The sequence below is a fragment of the Anabrus simplex genome, chromosome 1 (genome assembly GCF_040414725.1).
Source record: "Anabrus simplex isolate iqAnaSimp1 chromosome 1, ASM4041472v1, whole genome shotgun sequence".
Classification (NCBI taxonomy): Eukaryota; Metazoa; Arthropoda; class Insecta; order Orthoptera; family Tettigoniidae; genus Anabrus; species Anabrus simplex.
This window is the reverse complement of record NC_090265.1, coordinates 339163843-339191537: the sequence shown is the minus strand read 5'-3', so window position 1 is coordinate 339191537 and position 27695 is coordinate 339163843. Positions and strand designations below refer to the sequence as shown.

Here is a 27695-nt window from a genome sequence, read left to right as displayed (position 1 = left end):
GAAATAATTGTTCTACAAGAAGCATTATTTGTATTTTCTTCGTAACTCAACTGGTAACAACTTTCTTGTGTTTATGGTTGTGGTTGCCTTCACTAATGAATGGGCTACTCATTTTGTTACACATAATGCAAGTCATAAAATCAAGAATCAAAACTGCTCATTTTTTGCAAAAGTAAGGGTCACGTGAAGCCATGTTTGTCATCATTCCTGTAAAGTCATCATTCATTTGTTAACAGGCCAGCTGAAGAATGACCATGCTATTCTGCAGAAAGCTTTTGTAGGCTACTATACCCATTCATAGCAGACAAATCCATCTCTTCATCTTTTTCTTGGGTTCTTAATACATCACAGCTTCATTCATTGGGGACAAAAGATCAATCTAAAGGACAACTAGGTCCTAGCTGATGAGGGGTATTTTGCTTATATAATTCTTAAATTGGAAAAATATCCAGTCATATATGAAGCAAGAAAAAGGGATCTATATAACGGACAAATTTTATATTAGTATAGGTCAATATGCAAATCCAAATTTTAACTTAAATGAAATTACAAATAGAGTTAATATCCTCTTTAATACAGTTATCCCAATTTTAAAAAACACCTACATAAAAATAGTTAAGAAACAGAATCCAGTACATATCAAGGAACCTCCCGAAGACATGCCCAGCTCTACCTCACCTTCCTCAATCATTACCCCTATTGCCCCTCCACTCCCCCTCTCCGTCACCTCTGCCTTACCTTCCCCAATCAATACCCCTCATGCCCCTCCACATTCCCTCTCCGTAACCGCAAGTACCAGCACTAGATGTACACGGAGCAGTGCACGATGTGCTCCCTAACTGTACACATCGACCAGTCAACAGTACTATGTAAGTAAGCACTTATTCCACACGTTCAATACACATTCTATTGACAGAACTCTTATACTTCATTTTCTTCTCTGTTCTCGCAGATTACTGTACTTCTAGCACGTCCAACAGCACAACTACAAGGAGGGAGCATCTGCACCTATTCAATATCTTATAACGAGATTGGTACCAAGGAAACTAATGACACACCACAATATTTCGATCTAAATCATCCAACATTCTCAACTGTATGAACGCACAAAATAAACAATTCACATCATTGAATATTCTAGAATGCTTGGTACAAACATATTCATGAACGTACACGTGCTTTACCAACATTAATATAACTCCAAAGTGTACCGCAAGAATCCTGTGAACATTCTATGTTATAGAACATCGTATTTTAATGTACTATGTGTTACTAGTTTTTATCACATCCTTAGCTGCCTCTGTGGATCAGTGGTAGAGTGTCGGCCTCTGGATCCCAAGATAGCGGGTTCAAACCCGGCAGAGGTAGTCGGATTTTTGAAGGGCGGAAAAAAGGTCATTCGACACTCCATGTCGTACAATGTCAGCATGACGATGACTTGTTAGATGATTTATCAGATTTCTAGAAAGGAGATACCGGAAATAAGGAAGCAAATGATAAAACTGAGAAGAGTGCATTATGCTACCTGCTGCCACAAGTGGTTTATGTTGAAACGGCAACAGCAGGCTGCACGGCTCGGCGATAAGGTTAGCATGGGCTGGCGACCGCGAGGTGGCGCTCTGCATTAGATGTGCTGTACTGTACTTGTTGGTGTTTATTTTGTGCTTTGACTCCCATAATTAATCAAATTTTAATCTAACAATCCCAAAAGATCTTCAAGACACTTAATATACAAAGAGCACTAGGAAAGTTTTGCAATGTGAGTGAACGCTTTAGACTTATTCAAAATAATTTCCACCACACTCAGTACACTTCTCCATATGTCGAAACCAGTCACTGAACCAACTCTGCCACTTTTCTTCGGTTACATTTTCACACTTGATCCCATGCTGCCAGAAGCTCCTCATCGGATGCAAAACGCCGCCCTTTCAGCTTCATCTTCACTTCTGGGAAGAGTGCGAAGTCACATGGGGCAAGATCAGGACTGTATGGAGGGTTATCAAGCACAGTCAACCCTGATCTGGCAAGAAAATCCATTGTTACATTAGGACGATATGCTGGAGCAGTGTCGTGATGCAAGAGCCAAGTGTTGAGCCGTGACCTTGGACGGAGCTGCTTGAGGGCCTGGATGACCTGAGGCAGACAAGTCTCACTGTACCACTTTGCAGTAACTGTCCTTTGTGTTTCTAGCACAACCCGAGTCAGGATGCCCCGTTTAGTGAAGAATACTGCAATCATCCTTTTCTTCACTGACCTCGACTTTTGCACAGTTACAGGTGTACCATCATCTTCAAACAGCCACACCTTGTTCAGGGATTTTGTTGGGACATCGTAATAATAAAGCCAAGTTTTGTCACCTGTAACGATGCTATTGACGCTATGCGAAGTCCCATTTTCAAATTGTTTTAGCATTTCTCGGTGCCATTTCACTCGATGTGCCCTTTGTTCCTCTAAAAAGTGAATGGGGCACCCAAAGGGAACAAACTTTTCTAACATGGAGATGGTCATGTAGAATTGAATGAATAGCTGGTGAAGGGATGTGGAGGGTCTCTTCTATCTGCTGATATGTCAACCGCCTCTCTCGCTGCAACATTTTCCTCACAGCTTCAATGTTTCCCTCAGTCACTGATTCAGACGGTCGCCCAGAACAAGGATCGTCTTCAACCCCATAATTTCCCCTCTGGAACTCTTTGTACCAGCGGAAAATTGTTGTCCAATGTGGACAGTCTTTCCCCAGCACAGGAGTCATTTCATCCAGGCACTGGTCAACAGTTAATCCATGAGCAAAATTGTAGTGGATAATTGCACGATATTACCTTTAGACCACACTGACATCTAAACTTGCTTTCAATCCCACTGCTTGGTAACAAGTGAAGGTCGCGCCTTGCTGTCTTCTAGGCTACTTTTCACCCCTCTTTTCATCCCTCACCATAACAGGGGTGTCCAGCCAACCGTTTTTGCTTATTGCAAAACTTTCCTATTATTCCATGTGTTAAAATGTTTGGCCTACAGATATCCTTTTATTCCATTGACGAAATATCGTCGGCTGGTCTTTTTAGCCAGTGTGACCGTTGATGATATATCGTCAGCTGGTCTTTCTCGCAAGGATTGTCACTGACGATATATCAGCTGGTCCTATAAGGGTTAAAAGTAACCTGTAATATAACTCACATTGCATAAAATGTTGTATTGAAAAGGTGGAGCTGTTAATTATTTAAATATCATTGTAATCAAGTTCAATACGGACCAATCAGTATGAAATTTATAACCTATAATGATGCAGCCTACCAGGCAAAACGTAAAGCCTACCTATACTTAGGCTTAAGAATCAAGATAGCCAAATTAGGCAAGGACATTGAGTTACTTAAGCATTGTATTTCTCAACATTATTATATTTGTACATTGTGTTTTGGACTGTTTGGTGCTTTGTATAATGTGAGTTATTGGCTGATGACCTTGACCTAGGTCGAAGCTAGTACTATTTTTAAAAGTAACTTGTAATTCACATTGCATAAAATGTTGTATTGAAAAGGTGGAACTGTTAATTTATTTAAATATCAATGTTCTCTGAACTACCATACACCATTGAAATAATAACATTAAGTTACTTATTAGACCACCTAATCAATACAAAATCGTCTTGGATGATTTACATAAATTTGTTAGCTAATAGTGGTACATGTTTTGCCTTCCCTGAAGGCATCATCAGTCATAGTCTTAACCTTAAATTAAAAATAAGCGTCTAAATAACATGTAGTAATGAAATGAATTTTAAAATCTTGAAGAGATTTGAAGTAAAATAACATTAAAAATAACAATGATGGTTTGAAAATACAATGTGATGAGATATAATAGTGGAAGTATTAACAAAATTAACATTAGAAGGCTGCTAAAATAAGTACAATGGATAAAACAACAGATTATTATACAACAAGTAGTAAGATTGCATAAAAGTAAAGTTGATAGTCTGGCGGTTATAATTAGACGATGGCGAAAAATCGTATATAATCAAAGTAAAGAAGAGAGAATAAAAGTCAAAGTTAGTCGAGAGATCCGAAGTTAATCATGATCTTGAAGATAAAAGACGAAAGTCAGATGCATATGGTGAAGTTGTAGAACACGTTGAGGATATGAAGTTGGTGGATAGAAGTTGAAGAACAGTTTCAAATAGGATCACTATGGACCATCTCAAAATTTGAAGTGATGTTCAAATGTTAGAAAACTCATAATGTTACAAGCTATCTTTGTCACCGTCAAATGGTAAGTGCACACGATTCTACTTCAATATTTTTCAAATATTTTTTCACACAATTAACTCTACGTTTCTTGCTTCCTTTTACAGATTCCACTTTTATATGCTTTTTTAACTAGAATATCTACAAACTCACAATTTACAACATTTGAACATCACTTCAAATTTTGAGATGGTCCATAGTGATCCTATTTGAAACTGTTCTTCAACTTCTATCCACCAACTTCATATCCTCAACGTGTTCTACAACTTCACCATATGCATCTGACTTTTGTCTTTTATCTTCAAGATCATGATTAACTTCGGATCTCTCGACTAACTTTGACTTTTATTCTCTCTTCTTTACTTTGATTATATACGATTTTTTGCCATCGTCTAATTATAACCGCCAGACTATCAACTTTACTTTTATGCAATCTTACTACTTGTTGTATAACAATCTGTTGTTTTATCCATTGTACTTATTTTAGCAGCCTTCTAATGTTAATTTTGTTAATACTTCCACTATTATATCTCATCACATTGTATTTTCAAACCATCATTGTTATTTTTAATGTTATTTTACTTCAAATCTCTTCAAGATTTTAAAATTCATTTCATTACTACATGTTATTTAGACGCTTATTTTTAATTTAAGGTTAAGACTATGGCTGATGATGCCTTCAGGGAAGGCGAAACATGTACCACTATTAGCTAACAAATTTATGTAAATCATCCAAGACGATTTTGTATTGATTAGGTGGTCTAATAAGTAACTTAATGTTATTATTTCAATCAAATATCATCAATACGGACCAAAAATGATATTTATTACATGTAACTACCATACACCATCCATGACATCACCTGGTCATTCAACTAAGCTACCTTGAGTTCCACGATTACAAACATTCATAACCACACACATTACTGGAAGGTCATATTCCTGCCTTGCTCAGTCTAGAAATTTAGAACAGAGTGAAAAATTTCACCAAAGGTTTCTTGGTCCAAATTCATGACCTTTCATTCACACCCTTGAGGTAATTCTTGCATGCTCTGCCGTAGTGTTCTTCCTTCTTCCAGCAGCTCTTGATGTCGTTGCAGCAACTCTCATCATTCATGCATAGCTTCATCCAGGATAGCCTGTGAGATAACTCATCTCAATGTACTGTACTTCTGGTAACATCCTGGACAATCATCAATCTTTTGTTCTTCCTCTGTCAAATCTCCACTTTGTTCTCCCTCTTCTTGATGATCCTGAATTGCGTTGACTTCTTCTCCATCACTACTGGTAGTATAATATAATTTCAAATTAGCCACATTAAAGATAGACATGTTTGCTTTGTCCATACTTTGTACTTTGTAGGCATTATTGTTCAGAACATCCCCAATTCTGAACAGCCCAGTATACAAATAAGTGATTTTTAAATAGAATTTTGTTGATGGGTCAGAGGTTAACAATTTCTTAATGAGTACAAGTCTTCTCTTTGGAAGGATTTAATTCAGTTTAAGAAACTATTTCTCTAAGAGAAGCTATCCCTTAAATTAATTTCTTACATTCTTAAATATATGTTATTAGCTTAAGTACCCATTCTTCATACGGATTAAAGTGGTTAATGACGCAAAATGAAATGTGAATTATAAACTCACTAGATATGAATCCTAAACCTATGTATAGTCCAGACGCTCAACGCATACCCATGCGGTATCTTCTGATCTCAAAACTTGGCCCACCCTGGTAATAATGAGGGTTGTCTGTCTGCCGCCCTAGTGATAATGAGGGTTGTCAGTCGGTTTCTTTCCTCTGGACACAAGGGGCGCGTGTCATTTAAAAGGCAAGTGAGCGCTGTCAAAAGCAAGGTTGTCATATTTTGCATCGATTATTTAAACGTGTTAACATTTAATTCATTCTGAAGTCAAAATATAAATATAAAAACTTGATCATGAACCACAGCACAAACCAATATCGCAGAATAATTTGTTTCGTGCTTAACCCATGCGGTGGTCGCAGATGTTAAAAGAAAGAAAGAAAGATAGATAGAAAGAAAAACAGGAAGAAGGAATTGGCAAATAAACTCGACAAAGACTAAACCTAAATTGATACCAAAGTAGGCCTATTAAAATATTAATTTTATGCCGCTAATATCTGTGTCTCACTTTCAGTAAAGAAAGGAAAAGTACAACAATTTTTTACAATTTGTTTTTTGTCGTACCGACACAGGTAGGTGTTATGGCGATGATGGGCTTGGAAAGGCCTAGGAGTGGGAAGGAAGTGCCCGTGGCCTTAATTAAGCTATTTCCCCTGCATTTGCCTGGTGTGAAAATGGGAAACCACGGAGAACCATCTTCGGAGCTGCCGACAGTGGGGCTTGAACCCATTATCTCCCCGATGCAAGCTCACAGCTGCGCGCCCCTAACCGCATGGCCAACTCGCCCGGCAAAAGAAAAGTAAAATCACGAACTAGGGACTGGGATGATGATGATGATAATAATAATAATAATAATAATTGTTCGCCTTTGTGTTGTAGTGGTTAGTGTTTTTTTCTTCGTGTATTCTCTCTTCTCCTCTAGGCAAATGCCGGGATGGTACCTAACTTGAGGCCACGGCCGCTTCCTTCCCTCTTCCTTGCATATCCTTTCCAATCTTCCCATCCCCCACCGAGGCCCCTGTTTAGCATAGCAGGTGAGGCCGCCCGGGCGAGGTACTGGTAATTCTCCCCAGTTGTATCCCCCGACCTAATGTCTCACACTCCAGGGCACTGCCCTTGAGGCGGTAGAGGTTGGATTCCTCGCTGAGTCAGAGGGAAGAACCAACCCTGGAGGGCAAGCAGATAAAGAAAGAAAGGAAGATAATAATAATAATAATAAATATAGGAGTATGTAGTTCGGACAAAAAATAGCCAGCAAACTTCGCTACTTTTAAAACAAATGCAGTATTTACCTTACCTCTATTTGTCGTCCTCGTCATTGTCTGCTAGGTGAATTACAAATCTATCTTGGTTGCTATCTGTATCGTGTTTCATGTACTTCTTTTCTGTCTTAATGGTGCTTCGAACACAAGCAGACCACCTCTCAGGACCGATCGTTCTAGCTCCTTCACGCAGAAGTTGACACACACTAGCACTCAAAGTTGGCATAACGTAATTTTTCCTAACATACGCCTTCAGCTGAGACCAGATCATTTCTATGGGGTTTAAAATACAGTGATATGGAGGGAGTTGCAAAGCTTTGTGTCCACATGAGGCTGCGATCTCCTCTACAGCATATCTTTTACTGATATTGGCTGATTTTATTTCCTGCAACATAACTGCCTTGATGGGTACAGGTTTTGGCACGGGAATGTTATTGTACTCCATAAATTTAATAATGTCCTTAATATTAGTGTTCATGGAAGGAAACCTAATTAGCTGCCGCGAATGATAGCTTGTGTTGTCCATCACGATTACCCATTTTCGGTCACGTGGTAGGTTCTCTAGAAGATGAGACCTAAACCAGTTTTCGAAAACTTGAGCTGTCATTTCGTCATGGCTATCAGCTTTGCAGTCTCCAATGTTTTTAGCCGATAAATAAAGGCAATTCTCATCCCAGCCCTCACTGCCTCCAGCATGCAATACCATAATACGCTTACCTCGCGATGTTGGTGCTTTCAGTATGCAATTACAAGTTCCATCATCCCACCCTTTCTTCACAATGTTATGAGTATTGTACCAAGTTTCATCTAGATAGACAACTCTGCACCCCTCAGAACGCATTTTCCGGTGATGGTCTATTAATTTATATCGCCAAGCTACTATTCTAGTATATTCCATTACAGTCTGCTTTTTCCTCAGAATACGGAAACAAATCCCAAGTTTTATCGACAGCTGTCATAGAGTAGTTTTTTCATAAGGAAAGCCACACACATTTTTCAAATGTTTTAACAGTTCCTGTACGGTTGGTGACTTACCTTTAGTAAAGAATGTATATACCTTGCATCTCACCAAGTCACAGCAAAAATCATCAATTTTATTAAAGATAACCCTATTATTACCACACTTTTTCGGAGTTGTAGGTCCACTCTTTACTATTTTACTTATAGTTTTCCTGCTAAGTTTCAACATTTTAGCTGTCTCAGAAATATAACCCTTGCGAACGTTGTTCTTCTTCATAACGTATTCGTATGCGTTACACACCAGCCGTTGACTTTGCTTACTTAAAGTTTTAGTCGCCTTTCTTTTCTCCGCAGAACGACTACTACCCGGCTGAGTATCACTCGCGGGCGCGGAACCACTGCTGCTCGGCTGAATATCAATCGTGGGCACGGAATCACTGCTACCCGGCTGAGTATCACTCGCGGACACGGAACCAGTACTACTCGGTCGAATATCACTGCTACTGGTGCTCGGTTGATGATCATTTGGGTGCACTGGCAGATTTAATTCAGGATTTTCTGATGCGATAATTTCCAGGTGTGATTCCCACGGCCTCCACATTACTGCATGAAGCGAAGTGAAAAGCAACACACTTCAAGAACATTAAATAACGAAGCAAAGAAATAATCCAAAACTTTCAAACAGCGAACAAAGCAAGGGTGAATTGTCTGAGTTTAAAAAAGCGACTGATGTCTATTTAACATGAGGTGCATTGGCAACAGAGCTGTAAGGCTTTCTGAAGGGGAATGCGAACTTCCGGTTTAAAGCCCACTACCGTCATAAATCACTCCCCCGTTAGGCCAGTGAGTGGCCAAGGAGATCAAACGTTTGCCAAACTGTTTGAATGCCGCTGGGTACGCGTTGCCCGTCTCAGCTATAACAGTATTGTAAATACAGGCATATAGTATGACTATGATAACGAAAATGGCTATATAAATAAACCACAGCAGCTCTCAGAAAAGCATTGTCCTTGAAAATCCAATATTCTGGTGGATATTTTAAGCAGAAATCCTGTAGAAGAAAACCGAGAATTAAATGTTATTGAAATAATCACAGAAAATGAGAAATGTATGGGGAAGCTTAAGCATTAGTCAGAAATTCAATTAAATGACCCATCATTACAGATGATCATTAGGTGCTGCAAGGGGAAGTAAATAATAAAAACCAATTAGACCCACTTCTTGGAAAATCAGCAGCCGAATGTGTATATGAAAATAGAATTCTATAAAAATTTGTGAGCGGAGAGAAAAGGAAACCAAGAGCGTTAATTCCACAGGAGCTTCAACGAGGATTGGTCTGGCATATACACCGGATGATCGAACACAGTGGAGTGGATAAGGTGACGGTGGCACTTCAGTAAATCTTCATATGGACTGGACTCAGGAGAACTATGAAGAAACTGATTTGAACTTGTGGTGTAGGCCTATGCCAAAGAGTAAAACATAATTCTTTCTTGAGATAACAGAAACCTATCTTTGTATTACCAACAAAACCATGTGAGATTTATGCATCAGACTTATACGGAGCATTACCCGCAGGAAAATTCAGAAGTATTTTTGTATTAGTAGTTCTGGACGTTATGTCAAAAATTTGTGTCATTGCAACCTATTAAAAAAGCCAACTCGAAATCAAGTCATAAGAAGCTTGGGAAAAGCAGTCGTACCTCATATGGGTAAGTCCGACGGCATATTGACAGATCATGGAACTCAGTTCATGTCTACTAAATTTGCGAAAGCCATGCAAAGGCTAGGTATTCAGCACTGGCTTAGTTCTATTCGGTACCCGGGATCAAATGCTTCTGAGAGAATCATGACGGAACTACTAAAATTCTGCCCTATCTGTTGTTCAAATTGTCACTGAAAATGGACTTCAGCAATCCCAATCATCTTAGATGGTTTGAACTATACCTGGCATGAATCGATTGGAAACAAACCTTGTGTGGTACATCTGAACAAGTATCCAAGTCGTCTGTAGAACGATTTGTTAAGATGATCCCAGAGGAATGTCCTACCTTGGAAGAAAACATCAAATGAGTACTGTACACATGAACAAGCAGGCAGATGGTGGTTAAGACAATTAAGGCACAAGCGATTTCATAAACCAGTGAGAATATTAGAGATCTTAAGGGGCTGCCTGGCGGAAGTGGTAAGGGCATGCTCAGTTCACCAGGAAGGACGTGGGTTCGAGGTTCACTCAGCCTACACCAAAAATAAGTACCAAGTTAATTTCTAAGTACTGCTCCATGAATGATAAGTAAAGCAAGCCTGTGTGAAAGTGAATGCTATCCAGTGTCTTTTATTAGAGGAGAGATTCATAGGATACAGCTCAGCCTATAAACTAGCATTTAATAGAGGACAGTGGAAATACCTGGTGTTTAAAATGATAGTATACAATAAGCTATAGGATTTTTCGTGCAGAAAATCATAGCATAATAGCACATAACAAACTAGACAATGTTCTAAAATACTGCGTTCTGCTAATGATTTATTCATATAACAGGATTAGAAATGGTTCATGGTGTGGGTTACTGTAGTCACGTCCCAGTTCGTGAACCATGTGCAATGGTTGAGTGGCCTTGTAAGTGGTCCTGAGAGTCAGGATACCAGTTGCTATGGAATTGGAGTGGCATCTCGGATATATTCTGAGTCATGGTCATCCTTGTGCTCAGGCAGCTAGGATTATATAATCCACCGAAGATCCCTAACCCGCTAGAGGAGAGATCCTTATTTGGACTATGTGTAAGTAAGGGTAGCATCCTTCTTCACAGAATTTACCAAGCTCAGAACATTTTAAGCAAGCCTCGGATGTATGGGAGTCCCACTCCCATTTGACAGGTGAGGGACTCCTCAGAAACAACTTGGCGAACAAAATGGAATTTGGTGGGAGGTATCAGTATTAATGGGACTTATCAAAGAAAGAAAGTAGAACTGGCTGAGTCAACAAAGATGGGCTACGAGTAAATGATATTCAGGTAAGGGGAGATAACGAGGAAGAGATAGATTATAAAGTGTACTCAATGGGTGTTATAAAGGGAAGGGCAGAGTGTGGATTAGGGACGTTCATCAGGAATACTATTGCACGCAACATAGTTAATGTTATGCATGTAAATAAGCGGATGATGTGGGTAGATTTGACAGTTGGAGGAATTAGGATGAGAATTGTCTCAGTGTATTCACCATGTGAAGGTACAGATGAGTGACATCGTAGTCAGGGTCAACAGCAAGGATAGGATAGGGCTAATGGGTGATATCAATGCAAGGATAGGAAATAGAACTGAAGGATATGAAAGGGTGATTGGTAAATGTGGGGAAGATATGGAAGCTGATAGGAATGGGAAGAATTTGCTGGACTTCTGTGCTAGTATGGGTTTTGCAGTTACAGATTCATTCTTCAAGCATAAGGCTTTTCACTGATACACATGAGAGGGTAGGGGTACCACATACATAATAGACTATATCTTAACCAACTTCGAATTCAGGAAATCTGTTAGGAATATACAGGTTTTCCGGGGATTTTTCGATGATACAGATCACTGTCTGATCTGTAGTGGACTAAGTATCTCTAGGCCTAGGATAGAGAAAGTAAAATCTGTTTGCAAACAAATAAAGGTAGAAAATTTCCAGGATGAGGAAATTAGACAGAAGTACATGGATATGATTAGTGAGAAGTTCTGAGCAGTGGACAGTAAACAGGTTCAGGATAATGGGTGGCACACAGGCATGCTGTAGTAGATATACCAAGGGAATGCCTAGGGACAACTGTGTGTAAAAATGGGAAAGAGCGAACATCTTGGTGGAATGATGAAGTGAGAACAGCTTGTAAATGTAAAAGTAAGGCATATCAGAAATGGCTCTAAACAGGGGCTGATGCAGACAGGGAATTTACATAAATGAAAGGAATAGAGCTAAACAAATAGTTATTGAATCCAAAAAAGAAGTCTTGGGAAGATTTTATTAATAACTTGGAAAGGCTCTATCAAGCAGCAGGGAAACCTTTCTGGAAAGTAATAAAGAATCTTGGGAAGGGAGGGAAGAAAGAAATTAATAGTGTTTTTGGGTAATTCAGGTGAATTTATAATAGATCCTAGGGAATCACTGGACAGGTGGAGGGAATATATTATGAATCTTCTCAGTGTAAAAGGAAATCTTCCTGGTGACGCGTGAACAGCCGAGCTCATGGGGAAGAGGAAAATTATATTGGTGAAATTACGCTTGAGGAAGTGGAAAGGATGGTAAAGAAACTGCATTGTCATAAAGCAGCAGGAATAGATGAAATTAGACCTGATATGGTGAAGTATAGTGGGAGGGCAGGGATGAAATGGCTTCATAGAGTAATAAGATTAGGATGGAGTGTTTGTAAGGTACCTTCAGGTTGGACAAAAGCAGTAATTACACTTATCTATAAGCAAGGGAACAGGGAGGATTGCAACAACTATCGAGGTATCTCATTGATTAGTATACCAGGCAAAGTATTCACTGACATCATAGAAGGGAGGGTGCGATCAGTGGTTCAGAGGAAGTTGGATGAATACCAGTGTGCTTTCAGACCACAGAGGGGCTGTCAGAATCAGATTTTCAGTATGCACCATATAATTGAATAATGCTACGAGAGGACTAGGCAGTTATGTTTATGTTTCGTAGATCTAGAGAAAGCGTATGGCAGGGTACCGAGGGAAAAGATGTTTGCCATGCTGGCAGACTATGAGATTAAGGGTAGATTATTAAAATCAATCAAATATATTTATGTTGACAACTGCGCTACAGTGAGAATTATTGATAGAATGAGTTCTTGATTCATGGTACTTACAGGTGTTAGACAGAGCTGTAATCTTTCACCTTTGTTGGTCATAGCTTACATGGATCATCTGCTGAAAGTAATAAAGTGGCAGGGGTGGGATTCAGTATGGTGGAAATGTAGTAAGCAGTTTGGCCTATGCTGACAACTTGGTTTTAATGGCAGATTGTGCCAAAAGCCTGCACTTCTAATATCTTGGAACTTGAAAATAGGTGCAATTCATATGGTATGAAAATTAGCCTTTTGAAGACTAAATTGATGTCAGTAGGCAAGAAATCCAAGAGAATTGAATGTCAGATTGGTGATACAAAGCTGGAACAGGTATTCAAGTATTTAGGATATGTGTTCTCCCAGGATGGTAGTATAGTAAGCGAGATTGAATCAAGGTACAGTAAAGCTAATGCAGTGAGCTCCTAGTTGCGATGAACATTATTCTGTAAGAAGGAAGTAAGCTCCTGGACAAATCTTTTAGACCAACTTTGCTTTATGGGAGTGAAAGCTGGGTGGACTCAGGATATCTTATTCACAAGTTAGAAGTTACAGACATGAAAGTAGTGAGAATGATTGCTGATATAAAAAGGTTAAAACAATGGTAGGAGGGTACTCGGAATGAGGAAATAAAGGCTAAGTTGTGAATGAACTCGGATGAAGCTGTACGCATAAATCGGCTTCAGTGGTGGGGTGATGTGTGATGAATGGAGGAGGATAGGTTACCTATGGGAATAATGGACTCTGTTATGGAGGGTAAGAGAAGTAGAGGGAGACCAAGACGACGACGGTTAGACGCAATTTCTAACAATTTAAGTATAAGAGGTATAGTACTAAATGAGGCCACAGCACTAGTTGCAAATAGAGGATTGTGGCGATGTTTAGTAAATGCACAGAGGCTTGCAGACTGAATGGTGAAAGGCTAATGGTCTATAATGATGATGAAAGAGTTTCAGCATTCTTGTACATTTATTAACCAAGATTTATCATTTTACACGTAGCGAATAAAGGCATTCTAATGAACAGCTAAGAAGATTACATACATTGGGATCAAAGAACAAACCTCATTTACAATATAAATGAAATCAGTGAAAACACAATTATGCTATTGGATGAAATTTATAATTTATTACCAAAATTATATTTTAAACAGAGATCTAAGAAAGATGTCATCAACTCCACTCATCCTCCTCCTTACCCCACCCAATCATAACAACTTTCCTCCAACCTACACATCACTCTGCCCCTCCTTAACAGCTGTTCAACTTAACCAAATGTCTGTATCATGAGTGCCGCAGGACAACACACGTACTACCTTTCAGGAGGATGCAGCAGGGAAATGAGTAACATATTTAAAACTTATCCGTAATAAACTTCATTTTTATCTCTCTCTCTCTCTCTCTCCTGACTGATTCATCATTGCCGAGCCAAAACTACTGGACAAAAAGAAATGACATTTTGGGGATATCTATTAGAATGTAGGAGCTCACTAATGGAGGATTTTTGGATATTTCATTTCTAAGGATGGAAAGTGAGGTGAATTGTTTAAATGATTATATCTTTATCTCAAAAACTTAAAAGTTTAGACACACAATAATTGGTATTTGAATAGCTTTTATGAGGATACTTATATCTCTAAACTAAAGATATTACAGGTATAACCATTGGTATTTGGAATCTCCTTTAAAAATAAAGAAACAGTATTTTGTTTATTTTTGGGAAATCCAATTAATGCAGGATGAATTTTTAAAACAACTATATCTGCAATATATCTCAGAAACATAAAATGTTAACGGATATGAAAATTTGTATTTTTAATCTCTTTTGAAAATAAAGAAATGTGTATTTTTTATTTCAGAAAACTCTTGGGGGGGGGGGGGTAAAAAAAGACTGAAAAGGGAATTGAATTATTTTTATTAGGATAGTGATATCTCAAAAACTGAATATGTTACAGACGTGAAAATTGGTATTTAGAATCTCCTTTAAAAATAAAGAAACAAGTATCTTTTGCTTTTGGAAAATCGACTTAAGGGCGGGGGTGAAAATAAGTGAAGAAGGAGTTGAAATCTGTTTATGAGGATACTTATATCTAAAAAACTGAAGGTGTTAGAGGTGTGAAAGTTGGTATTTTGAATCTCCCTTAAAAATAAAAACATATTTTTTGTTTGAGGAAAATCCGCTTACGGGGCTGGAAAGAATTGAAAAAGTGGGTGAATTTTTTAAAATGAATTCCAGTATATCTACAGTATATGTCAAAAACTTAACTTGTTTACAGACTTGAAACTTGGTATTTGGAAAGTCCTTTAGAAATAGAGGAACATGTATTTTTGTTTTGTTTTTGGAAAAGGCACTTAACGGGGGTGAAAGGAAGTGAAAAAGGAGGCCTGATAACATATCAGTGATAACAAAACAACAAAAGTGTAGCATGTGGCAAACACTATTAGCAAGGATTAAAAGGTCCACCTATTCAATACTGTATATAATATGTTAATAATATTTTTTACTTTGGGACTAGTTTCACCCCTTGTATTGAGTCATCTTCAGCCTTAAATTATAAATGGGAAAGAGCATTAAATGTAACTTGAAAACACCAACACATAATATAACACTATTGGCATGTCTTGAAGCATTGATGAAATTCGTATGCTGTGGTTGCACATGAGTTCATTAAAATCGATGTCTCTTGCACATATGTCCAACACTGTTGTGTCACTTTTTTTTTTTGCTAGCTGCTTTACGTTGCATCGACACAGATAGGTCTTATGGCGATGATGGGACAGGAAAGGCCTAGGAATGGGAAGGAAGCGGCCATGGCCTTAATTAAGTTACAGCCCCAGCATTTGCCTGTTGAAAATGGGAAATCACGGAAAACCATCTTCAGGGCTGCCGACAGTGGAGTTCGAACCCACTATCTCCCGAATGCCAGCTCCTAACTGCTCGGCCAACTCGCCCGGTACGTTTTCTTTTAAGATAATCATAGTCTTAATATAAAACATTACATTGCACATATGTCCAACACTTTTGTGTCACTTTTTCTTGTAAGGAAATCGTAGTCTTAATAATATGAAACAGTACAATCGCGCACATATGTCCAATACTTTTGTGTGTTTTTTTTTAAAAGATAGTTGTGGTCTTAATATAAAACAGTACATTGCACATATGTCCAACACTTTTGTGTCACGTTTTTTCTTTTAAGGAAATTGTAGTCTTAATATAAAAACAGTACATTATTCTGTTGTCCACTTGGCGTAACTTTCATCTTGCATTATTGTTAGAGTTAAAAGTTATTGATAGACCATCCTTTTAACTCCAACAATAATGCCAATAGTGTTATATTAGGTGTTGGTGTTGTCAAGTTACATTTAACCCTCGAGTGGTCGTGCGTGAGACTTTCTCTCACATTAAAATAAATGACATTTTTCACAGGTTTGTGGGGCGTAAGGCTGAAATTTACTACTGAAATGAAACGCAATTTCTACCTTATATATTTTAGATAAATGAAATGAAATGGCGTATGGCTTTTAGTGCCGGGAGTGTCCGAGGACAAGTTCGGCTTGCCATATACAGGTCTTTTGATTTGACGTCCATAGGCGACCTGTGCACCGTGATGATGAAATGATGATGAAGACGACACATACACCCAGCTCCCGCGCCAGGGAAATTAATCAATTAAGTTTAAAATTCCTGACCCTGCTGGGAATCGAACCCGGGACCCCTGTGACCAAAGGCCAGCATGCTAACCATTTAACCATGGAGCCGAACATACTTTAGATAAAAATGAAATGATTAGCTGTTTATTAAAGACACAAATTACTACTTAAAATAACATATGCAATGTTCATAAAAATAACTTCCATTCTGAAGTTGTAAAAACTAAAATCTCACACATGCATTATATCTAGTAATATTTACGACAAAGCAAGGTTTCTGAACACAATAACATTTTCAAAAACCAGAAGTGCTCATAATACAAATACTAACGCGTACAACAGGCGTAAGTTTCCTGCTCCACTTCAACAGAACACCAACGTCATTAGTCGCACGATGAGAGAAACTCTCACGTGTTCTGATTAGGGGAGGGAGTGCTTACCCTTCAAATGTGAATCGCTCTACTCACGACAGTTATAAACTCAGCTAGAAGAGGGAGCAGTCACCTCCCTTTCATCACTGTGAAGTAATATCACAATAAAAAATAATGTGAGAGAGAATCTCATATAGCGACTACTCGCAGGTTAATGCTCTTTTGCATTTATAATTTAAGGCTGAAGATCACCCAATACACAGGTTGAAACTAGTCCTGATGTAATAAATAATATTATATACAGTATTGAATAGGTGGACCTTCTCATCCTTGTTGATAGTGATAATTCATCAAAAAGAACCAAAATGAAATTTATTTCACATGGCAAACATAGTAAAACAGCACATCTGGAAAACACTTAGTATCAAAAACAAACACTAACTACTACAAAAACAATCATCTACACATTGATAAATATCAGACGAATCCATATTCAGAAATATGCAAATTACCCATCATTGCAAACATGTGTCATCATCAATAATGTCTTTAACTGCACAAATGTTTTCATCTGTAATGCTGGTCCAAGGACGGCAATCGTGTCACTGATTTTCCACATGTTCTCGTCCTTCCTTGGACTTTTTATGCTAGGCAAACACATGCGTCCTTGACAATGTTTGATCACCAAACTGTGCATCAATCATCAATCAATACTGATCTGCATTTAGGGCAGTCGCCCAGGTGGCAGATTCCCTATCTGTTGTTTTCCTAGCCTTTTCCTAAATGATTTCAAAGATATTGGAAATTTATTGAACATCTCCCTTGGTAAGTTATTCCAATCCCTAACTCCCCTTCCTATAAATGAATATTGGCCCCAGTTTGTCCTCTTGAATTCCAACTTTATCTTCATATTGTGATCTTTCCTACTTTTATAAACGCCATTCAAACTTATTCGTCTACTAATATCATTCCACGCCATCTCTCCGCTGACAGCTCGGAACATACCACTTAGTCGAGCAGCTCTTCTTCTTTCTCTCAATTCTTCCCAACCCAAACTTTGCAACATTTTTGTAACGCTACTCTTTTGTCGGAAATCACTCAGAACAAATCGAGCTGCTTTTCTTTGGATTTTTTCCAGTTCTTGAATCAGGTAATCCTGGTGAAGGTCCCATACACTGGAACCATACTCTAGTTGGGGTCTTACCAGAGACTTATATGCACTCTCCTTTACATCCTTACTACAACCCCTAAACACCCTCATAACCATGTGCAGAGATCGGTACCCTTTATTTACAATCCCATTTATGTGATTACCCCAATGAAGATCTTTCCTTATATTAACACCTAGATACTTACAATGATCCCCAAAAGGAACTTTCACCCCATGAACGCAGTAATTAAAACTGAGAGGACTTTTCCTATTTGTGAAACTCACAACCTGACTTTTAACCCCGTTTATCAACATACCATTGCCTGCTGTCCATCTCACAACATTTTCGAGGTCATGTTGCAGTTGCTCACAATCTTGTAACTTATTTATTACTATATAGTGAATAACATCATCCGCAAAAAGCCTTGCCTCCGATTCCACTCCTTTACTCATATCATTTATATATATAAGAAAACATAAAGCTCCGATAACATTGCCCTGAGGAACTCCCCTCTCAACGATTACAGGGTCAGACAAAGCTTCACCTACTCTACTCTCTGAGATCTATTTTCTAGAAATATAGCAACCCATTCAGTCACTCTTTTGTCTAGTCCAATTGCACTCATTTTTGCCAGTAGTCTCCCATGATCCACCCTATCAAATGCTTTAGACAAGTCAATCGCAATACAGTCCATTTGACCTCCAGAATCCAAGATATCTGCTATATCTTGCTGGAATCCTACAAGTTGAGCTTCAGTGGAATAACCTTTCCTAAAACCGAATTGCCTTCTATCGAACCAGTTATTAATTTCACAAACATGTCTAATATAATCAGAAAGAATGCCTTCCCAAAGCTTACATACAATGCATGTCAAACTTACTGGCCTGTAATTTTCAGCTTTATGTCTATCACCCTTTCCTTTATACACAGGGGCTACTATAGCAACTCTCCATTCATCTGGTATAGCTCCTCCGACCAAACAATAATCAAATAAGTACTTCAGATATGGTACTATATCCCAACCCATTGTCTTTAGTATATCCCCAGAAATCTGATCAATTCCAGCTGCTTTTCTAGTTTTTAACTTTTGTATCTTATTGTAAATGTCATTGTTATCATATGTAAATTTTATTACTTCTTTGGCCTTAGTCTCCTCCTCTATCTCGACATTATCCTTCTAACCAACAATCTTTACATACTGCTGACTGAATACTTCTGCCTTTTGAAGATCCTCACATACACACTCCCCTTGTTCCTTAATTATTCCTGGAATGTCCTCCTTGGAACCTGTTTCTGCCTTAAAATACGTATACATACCCTTCCATTTTTCACTAAAAGTTGTATGACTGCCAATTATGCTTGCCATCATGCTATCCTTAGCTGCCTTCTTTGCATGATTCAATTTTCTACTAAGTTCCTTCAATTTCTCCTTACTTCCACAGCCATTTCTAACTCTATTTCTTTCCAGTCTGCACCTCCTTCTTAGTCTCTTTATTTCTCTATTATAATAAGGTTGGGTCTTTACCATTCCTTACCACCCTTAAAGGTACAAACCTGTTTTCGCATTCCTCAACAATTTCTTTTACTTTACACAGTTTGACTATTTAGATTATTATAATACAAATGAGCGACTCAGAGTTTAGAAAACATGGTCATCAGAACATCAAGGATGACCATAACTTGTCACAATCAGGTAATGTTCCTCAGATGAATCAAGTAAGTTTTTCAAATATCTGACGTCGAAGATCAGATTTATAAATATCAGATGTAAAAATAGTCTGAGAAGACGTATCACAAAAACAGACTCTAAGTGGTGTGAAATTATCACTCGACCCCATGGTTGGATTATAATGGAATTACACACAGATAAATTACACAATGCAAAAAATAAAATATCACCAAAAATCACATTTTGTATTATTGAATATCATAGATATAGAAGAATTCATATCAACGTCATCCACTATCTAATTTAACATATGGCAGTGTAAATTTGAGTGTATCTGCAATCCTTATCAGTTGTATAGGTGTTGTCCATCACAATCATGTAATATCACAATAATGCTCATCTTAATTAAACCCAATACGGTATAAATAGTTGATTCGGCTACATATCTGTGAATATTTCACACAGAAGAGTATTATTTAGCACAAAAATACATCATAGAAATAAATATTACATCATAATGACAGGCACCTTCACAAAATTCAAACGTGACAGCACATGGAACTTATAAAAATTATTATTATTTTCACTGGTAATAGTCTGTCTATTAATAAATTATAAAGCTATTATTATCAGACTAACTTTGCTTTCCTAACACACTGTTATTCTTTTGTTCTTTATTTTATGTAGAAAGGCAGAATTTCTGTAGTTAGCTTGTTGTTTTACACTGCTGCCCTATTTAGTGTGGTGATGCTGATTTGATTTTTAATGGGTATCCTTGCTTTATTTTATGTTATATATTTTATTGCACTCATAAAGAATTACAGTTAATAGAATGTATTCATTTTTTAGGATGCCATGAAGGCTATTAAAGTGACTGAAATATTGTGTATTTCTGAGACTATTTTAGGGAAAAAACTTCAGTGTTTTTATCTGAATAGGTCATAGAGATTGTATTTGATAAGATCCTGAAATGTGATATACTGCTTATATAATCTGTTGTCTGTGAGATATAATGTTGTAAATTAAACTTTTTTTTTTTAAGACATGGAATACCGATGGGTGGAGACGTATTTTCCTTTCACTCATCCATCATGGGAGCTGGAGGTATATCACAAGGAGAAGTGGTTGGAAGTTCTTGGTTGTGGAATTATGGAACATAAAATCCTGCAGACAGGTCTGTAAAAGACATGACATTATTTTTTTCTTCCTAGTATTCAGTACATAGACTTCAATATTAAGAGACTACTATACAGTATGTTTTGTTCTTGCCTTTGTTGTGGAAAATAATAATTCTGAACTTTTTGTTGATATGTGTTCTGCCACCACACTTTACCAACCTTTGATCAGTCCTGTAACTGCTTGAGAACACTTGCAGAAAATATATTCGTTCAGTTTTCCAGTGAATATGTTAATACAGTATGTAAATAAATAAAAAAAAATCCTGGGTCTCATTGGCTTTCCACCAAAAGGTGTGCTGTGTCTTATCATACAATATACATTTACTTTTGGTCAAAAGCAAACTTATTTGGTTCTTAAACCAAACCCTTAATTTGTTATTACAGTATCAGTTTGTAATTGTGGCAATTGTAAGACCTCTTCCTGAGTTTGAATTCCCACCTTTTCATTGTCAGTAGTGAAATCTAACAGAGACTAATTGAACTCTACCTTATTAACAAAGTTGAATGTATCTTCACAAGATGTCACCACTGTTAAGTGCCACCTAGTGTATTGAAGTGTAATTAACCAGGTCGAGAATTGTTCATGTTTTAGAGTATGATAACCTGATCGCCATCAGCTGTTTTTGAGTTTAATCAACCAGTCACATTATTGCCTTATGATGTCTTTTTCCACCAATCAGACAGTTCAGTTATGTCATTTTCTAGAACTATCACTCAGCTCCCTATATATAGCTGTGTGTTCGAGCGTAAAGCGTCAATCTTGGAGAGTACTGTGTTAAATAAGGAGGTCTCCTTTGGGAGGCTGATGCAGAGGCTGGGGCTGGCATAAAGATTGTGGTGTTAAGGTAAAGCAGAACTATCACTTAACTATGTGAACTTTATCTGCATGTGGAAAAGTGAAGATTCCAACATTTCCCTTAGCATGTAACTGTTAGGTCGATTTGCATTTCCTTAAATGTTAATGTAGGGTTTCTCCTTTTCTGTTAGGACTGAATATAGGTTTTCTAGGCTACCGGGCGAGTTGGCCGTGCGCGTAGAGGCGCGCGGCTGTGAGCTTGCATCCGGGAGATAGTAGGTTCGAATCCCACTATCGGCAGCCCTGAAAATGGTTTTCTGTGGTTTCCCATTTTCACACCAGGCAAATGCTGGGGCTGTACCTTAATTAAGGCCACGGCCGCTTCCTTCCAACTCCTAGGCCTTTCCTATCCCATCGTCGCCATAAGACCTATCTGTGTCGGTGCGACGTAAAGCCCCTAGCAAAAAAAAAAAAAGGTTTTCTAGGCAGTCTGTGGACTTAATGTAAAACCCCCTAAGAGACTATGTAAAATATAAGGATGCATGAGGGTGTACTCTCGTTACCCTTATCATTTCTTTTTCTGGTAACTAAATTTTCTAATTCTACATTTTTTACTCTGTTTTTTGGACTTGAACCTTTTTCTATCATAGTCATCAAGTAGCATGGCTTATTCTCTGTGTCACTGGGCCTTATGTGCTATTAGGTTTTATAATAAGTTTTGTACTAGGTTCAGCTCCATTTCATTTTGTTTTCAGCCTTTCCATTAACCTACCTTTGTCTTATATTTCTTGGCCTTGCAATATGAGCTTTGGCTCCTGTATTTTCTGGATCTTTCGATCCACTTTTTGGGTGTGGCTTCCCTATGAAATAAGGGTAGCAAGTGTGAAAGCTGTTTAAGCTTTTAAGAGCAGAAAGTGGAAGTCTGCTAAATGTAACTAGAGGTGTTTTGACGTGAAGCCATTGATGTAAATTCATTAACCTTCAAGTATTGACTGGACCACGGAAATTCACAGAACAGTAATAATGATAATGTTGATGATAATAATAATAATAATAATATTATTTTCATGTCCCACTAACTTCTTTTACGGTTTTTGGAGACACCAATGTGCTGGAATTTTGTCCCACAGGTGTCCTTAAATGTGCCAGTAAATCTACCAATATAAGGCTGAAAAATTTGTGCATCTTTAAACCAGTCAATCGGTCATCAATGATCTGCATTTATTTTTATACAATTGGCTTTACATTACACTGGCACAGATAGGTCTTATGGTGACGATTAGAGATCTACATTTAGGGCTATTGCCCAGGTGGCAGATTCCCTATCAGTGGTTTAACTAGCCTGTTTTTAAATGCTTTCAAACAACTTGGAAATTTATTGAAAATTTGCATTGATAAATTATCCAATCCAATTATCAAGTGAATATTTGCCACAATTTTTTTCTCTTGAATTCTTGAATTTAATTTTCATGATGTGATCCTTCTTACTTTTGAAAGCTCTTCTCAAGGTTATTTGTTTATTAATGTCATTCCTCATCATTTCTCCACTGACAGGTCAACTCCACGGCTAAATGGTTACATGCTGGCCTTTGGTCACAGGGATCCCGGGTTCGATTCCTGGCAGGGTCGGGAATTTTAATCATAATTGGTTAATTTTGCTGGCACGGAGGCTGGGTGTATGTGTTGTCTTCATCATAATTTCATCTCATCATGACGCGCAGGTCGCCTACGGGATGCAACTCGAAAGACCTGCATCTGGTGAGCCAAACTTATCCTCGGACATTCCTGGCACTAAAAGCCATACGCCATTTAATTTTCTCCACTGACAGCTCGGAACATACCAGTCAAGTGAGCATCTCGTCTCCTTACTCCCAAGTGTTCCCAGCCCAAAGTTTGCAACATTTTTGTAACACTAATTCCTTTGTTGGAAATCACCAGAACAAATAGTGCTGCTTTCCTTGGAATCTTTCCCAGTTCTCATATCAAGTAGTCCTGCTGTGGGTCCCATGGAGCCATACTCTAATTGGGGTCTTGCCAGAGACTGTCCATCTCACAGCATTGTTTAGCTCACCCTGCAGTCGCTCACAGTCCTGCAACTCATTTACTACTCTATGTAGTATAACATCCTCAAATAGTCTTATCTGTGATTCCAGTGCTTAACTCATATTATCTTTTATATATATAAGAAAACTAAAAGGATTGAGCAAGTGGCCATGCAATTTGAGACACATTGCTATCAGCTTGCATTCGGGAGATAGTGCGTTCGAATTCCGCTTTTGGCAGACCTGAAAATGGTTTTTCATTTTCACACTGGGGCTGTACGTTAATTAAGGCCATGGTCACTTCCTTCCACTTCCTTCCACTTCCTTCCAGTACTAGCCCTTTCCTCTCCTGTCGCTGAAAGCATTCGATGTGTTAGTGCAACGTTAAACAAGTGGCAAAATAAAAGGCTGTACAAATCTCACTCCCAATTTCCCACGTATCCATTCTATAATCTCATTTAAATCCCCAATCACCCTCCCTCTTACACAGTCTCTCACTGATGATAATCTCTGTTTCCTTAAACACTTCTGTGTTCCTGTAACCTGATCCCACACTTCCCCAACTATGTTAGTACCTATTCCTGCTTGCTTTATGTTGTTGGTACAAACATGGAAAACAACATAAAGCGTACCCTCCTCCTTCTGTTCTGTTTTCCCACAACATTTGCCTTAACCTAATTCCTGGATAACACTCTATCTTGGTTCCTTTTCTTCCACACACTTTCCCCACATGCCTAGCAATTGAGTCACTCTTGATCGGAGCCTGAACCATACCCTCTTCATTAGATCCCCTCCTTTCTGATCTCCACGTTTCCTCTGCTGATCCACCTGCAGTGACTCTTACTGATTCCTCACCGGTAACTTATGGGCTCACTCCCTGATGAGAAACATGCTTAGCCCTCATTTTCCTTCCCATTAAATTAGCCCACTTGTCTTCCAATACTTCTCCCATTCCTTATCCTCCCTCTTGTCTGCCTACCGTATCCTGATTGAGGGAGACCCATCTTCATTCCTGTTGTCTATTACAAGTCTGATTATCTCCCTCAAACTCTCTCTCTCTTCCCTCACCTTCCTTAGTTCTTACTTACATCCACCATCCTTACATCTGCCTCTCTTAGCCATTCTTTTATCTCTTTAAAGAAATGTGAAATAATATGTAAATATCACCAGAAATATGTCATTTTCTATGAATAAAAGTATATACAGTATGTCAGAGGAAAGAAATAATGTATACTACACAAAGATTTCACAACAGTAATGCAAGCAGAAAAGCAACTGATAAAATAACTACACCTCAGTTATTCTACTTAAACGTATCCTAATTATAAAATAGCCGGGCTGAGTGGCTCAAACGGTTGAGGTGCTGGCCTTCTGACCCCAACTTGGCAGGTTCGACCTTGGCTCAGACCGGTGGTATTTGAAGGTGCTCAGTACGTCAGCATCGTGTCGGTAGATTTACTGGCACGTAAAAGAACTCCTGCGGGACTAAATTCCGGCACCTCAGCATCTCTGAAAACCGTAAAAGAGTAGTTAGTGGGACGTAAAGCAAATAATATTATTATTATTATTATTATTATTATTATTATTATTATTATTATTATTATTATTATTATTAATTATAAAATACTGAGAATAAGAGGCTAACTGTAGAAATGGGTAACTACATTATTATTATTATTATTATTATTATTATTATTATTATTATTATTATTATTATTATTATGATTATTATTATTATTGTTATTATTATTATTATTGTTATTATTATTATTATTATTATTATTATTATTATTATTATTATTATTATTATTTTACGTCCGGCTCCATGGGTAAATGGTTAGCATGGTGGCCTTTGGTCACGGGGTCCCGGGTTCGATTCCCAGCAGGGTCGGGAATTTTAACCATAATTGGTTGATTTCCCTGGCACGGGGACTGGGTGTATGTGTTGTCTTCATCATTTTATCCTCATCATGACGCACAGGTCGCCTATGGGCGTCAAATGAAAAGACCTGCACCTGGTGAGCCGAACTTGTCCTCGGACACATCCTGGCACTAAAAGCCATATCGGTACACCATTTAATTTTTTCATTATTCTTTTACAGCTTTTATTATAGAAGACTTCCCATATTAGGTTGATTGTCTGATCAGTGATCAAGAGTCTGACCATGGTCAGGGTTTGGAATTCCAGGTGTGGTCTGGAAAGGTAATAAATGAAATATGATATGATGAAAAATGAGATTGTGAAGTGTGTTTGCCTCAAGATGTTCTCTGGCTGTTATTTTACAGCATTGAGCCAACCCTTCTCCTTTCTCCGGGCTTGGGTCCGGCAACAGCAACTACTGAGCTACTCAATCCACCCACTACTTATTTTTTGAAGATTTTATTCTATAAGGTTGATTTTGGTGTTCCAGTGTGGTCGTAAACAGTGTAAATAAATAAATTATTATTTTCAGGCAGAAAAAAAACATAAGAATGGAATAATAAGACTAGTTTCACTACAATTTTAAACTGCATTTCTAATTGCAACAATAGAATTATGGTATGAGCTGAATTTCTGGAGAGATTTTCCTTTACTAAACAAATATTTTGCAATAGTAAAATAAGTACACCAGTTTCTAATGAAACAATTACACTACAATAATTCTAAACTGTGTTCCGACATATTCTAATTACATTTGGTTATTACTATGTGTAAACAGAAATGAAAATTGCCGTTAAAGTTTAAGGATTACACAACAAAACTAAATATGTAGACAGATTATTATTACAGCAAACTCTCAATTATCCAGGTTAATCACTGGACATATTCGCACGGATAACTGAAAAACATGGATAATATGATTTTATGCATTTTAAGGCATAATGAAAATTAATAATACAGAACATACAATTTTGTTTGAAAATGCAATGATGTCAAACAGTTAACACATTCAGTATCACTTTTATCAATAAAGTAGGCCAATATAAAAATTACTTGCAATGTGTATTGTTTGTAAAACACTTGGTGTACAAATACAATAATCATTTGCTAATTTCTTTACTGATTCCCCTTTTTTGAACTTATGAATTAATTCAAGCTTTAGTTTTAAAGTTAAAAGCACTTTCTTTCTCTTCCTAGCCATGACTGCTATCACAGAACACCAGCAAAGAACTGCTATACAGTACATTGTTTAATGTTTAGTTTTCGATCATAGCATGCCGTCAATACACTTGCATTACATGTAATGAAAATGATCTTCATGGTGGTCCATATCGAGAACACGCTCAAATTTGAAGCGTGCAGTTCACATGCATTCAGAATGCTGCGACAAAAATAAAGGAAATAAAATACCGTATTTACCCGAATAATCCTCGCCGTCGAATAATGCCCGCACCCTCATTTTAGGAAGGCTCATTTTGAAAAAAAAAAAAAATGAAATGAACTCAAATACCTTCCACCAAAAGAGTAACGTAGGCATAAACAAACATTTCGTATCACTCCGCGAGGTCCACGTGGTCTTTACGCAAATATGAACATGTAAATGTACAGATATAGCTGCTTTGCCTGAAATGATAAAAATACATTATCACTGCTATAAAATATACCTATTTTCCATGAAAATGAGCAAGTAGTGGTGGTGGTGACTATTGTTTTAAGAGGAAGTACAACTAGGCAACCATCCTCATGAGCAAGTAGGCCTACTTACTTGACAGGTATTTAATTAATCTGAACTTGCAATAGGCTTGATTCCCTGTAGATGGGAAGATTAGTTGTCTCTTGCATCACTAGAATCCTCTCCTAAATTACTTACAAGTTCGTCACACTTCACGTTTAAAACACTTCTCATACGTGGTCTCTTTTTACTGGACAGTAACATGATCGGTGGTGGATAATTCTTTTCGTTCAATGTAAATGCTTGAAATAGACACACCGG

The 27695-nt window shown here is 37.8% G+C and overlaps 1 protein-coding gene across 1 annotated transcript in view; it reads left to right on the top strand.

The window, feature by feature from the left end:
• The window catches only part of PheRS-m (Phenylalanyl-tRNA synthetase, mitochondrial), a 77500-nt gene that overhangs the window by 28663 nt on the left and 21142 nt on the right, over positions 1-27695 (top strand). Inside the window, exon 3 of the mRNA XM_067134859.2 lies at positions 20808-20939. Coding sequence (XP_066990960.1) covers positions 20808-20939 — 132 coding nt within the window. The remainder of the gene's footprint in view (positions 1-20807; positions 20940-27695) is intronic.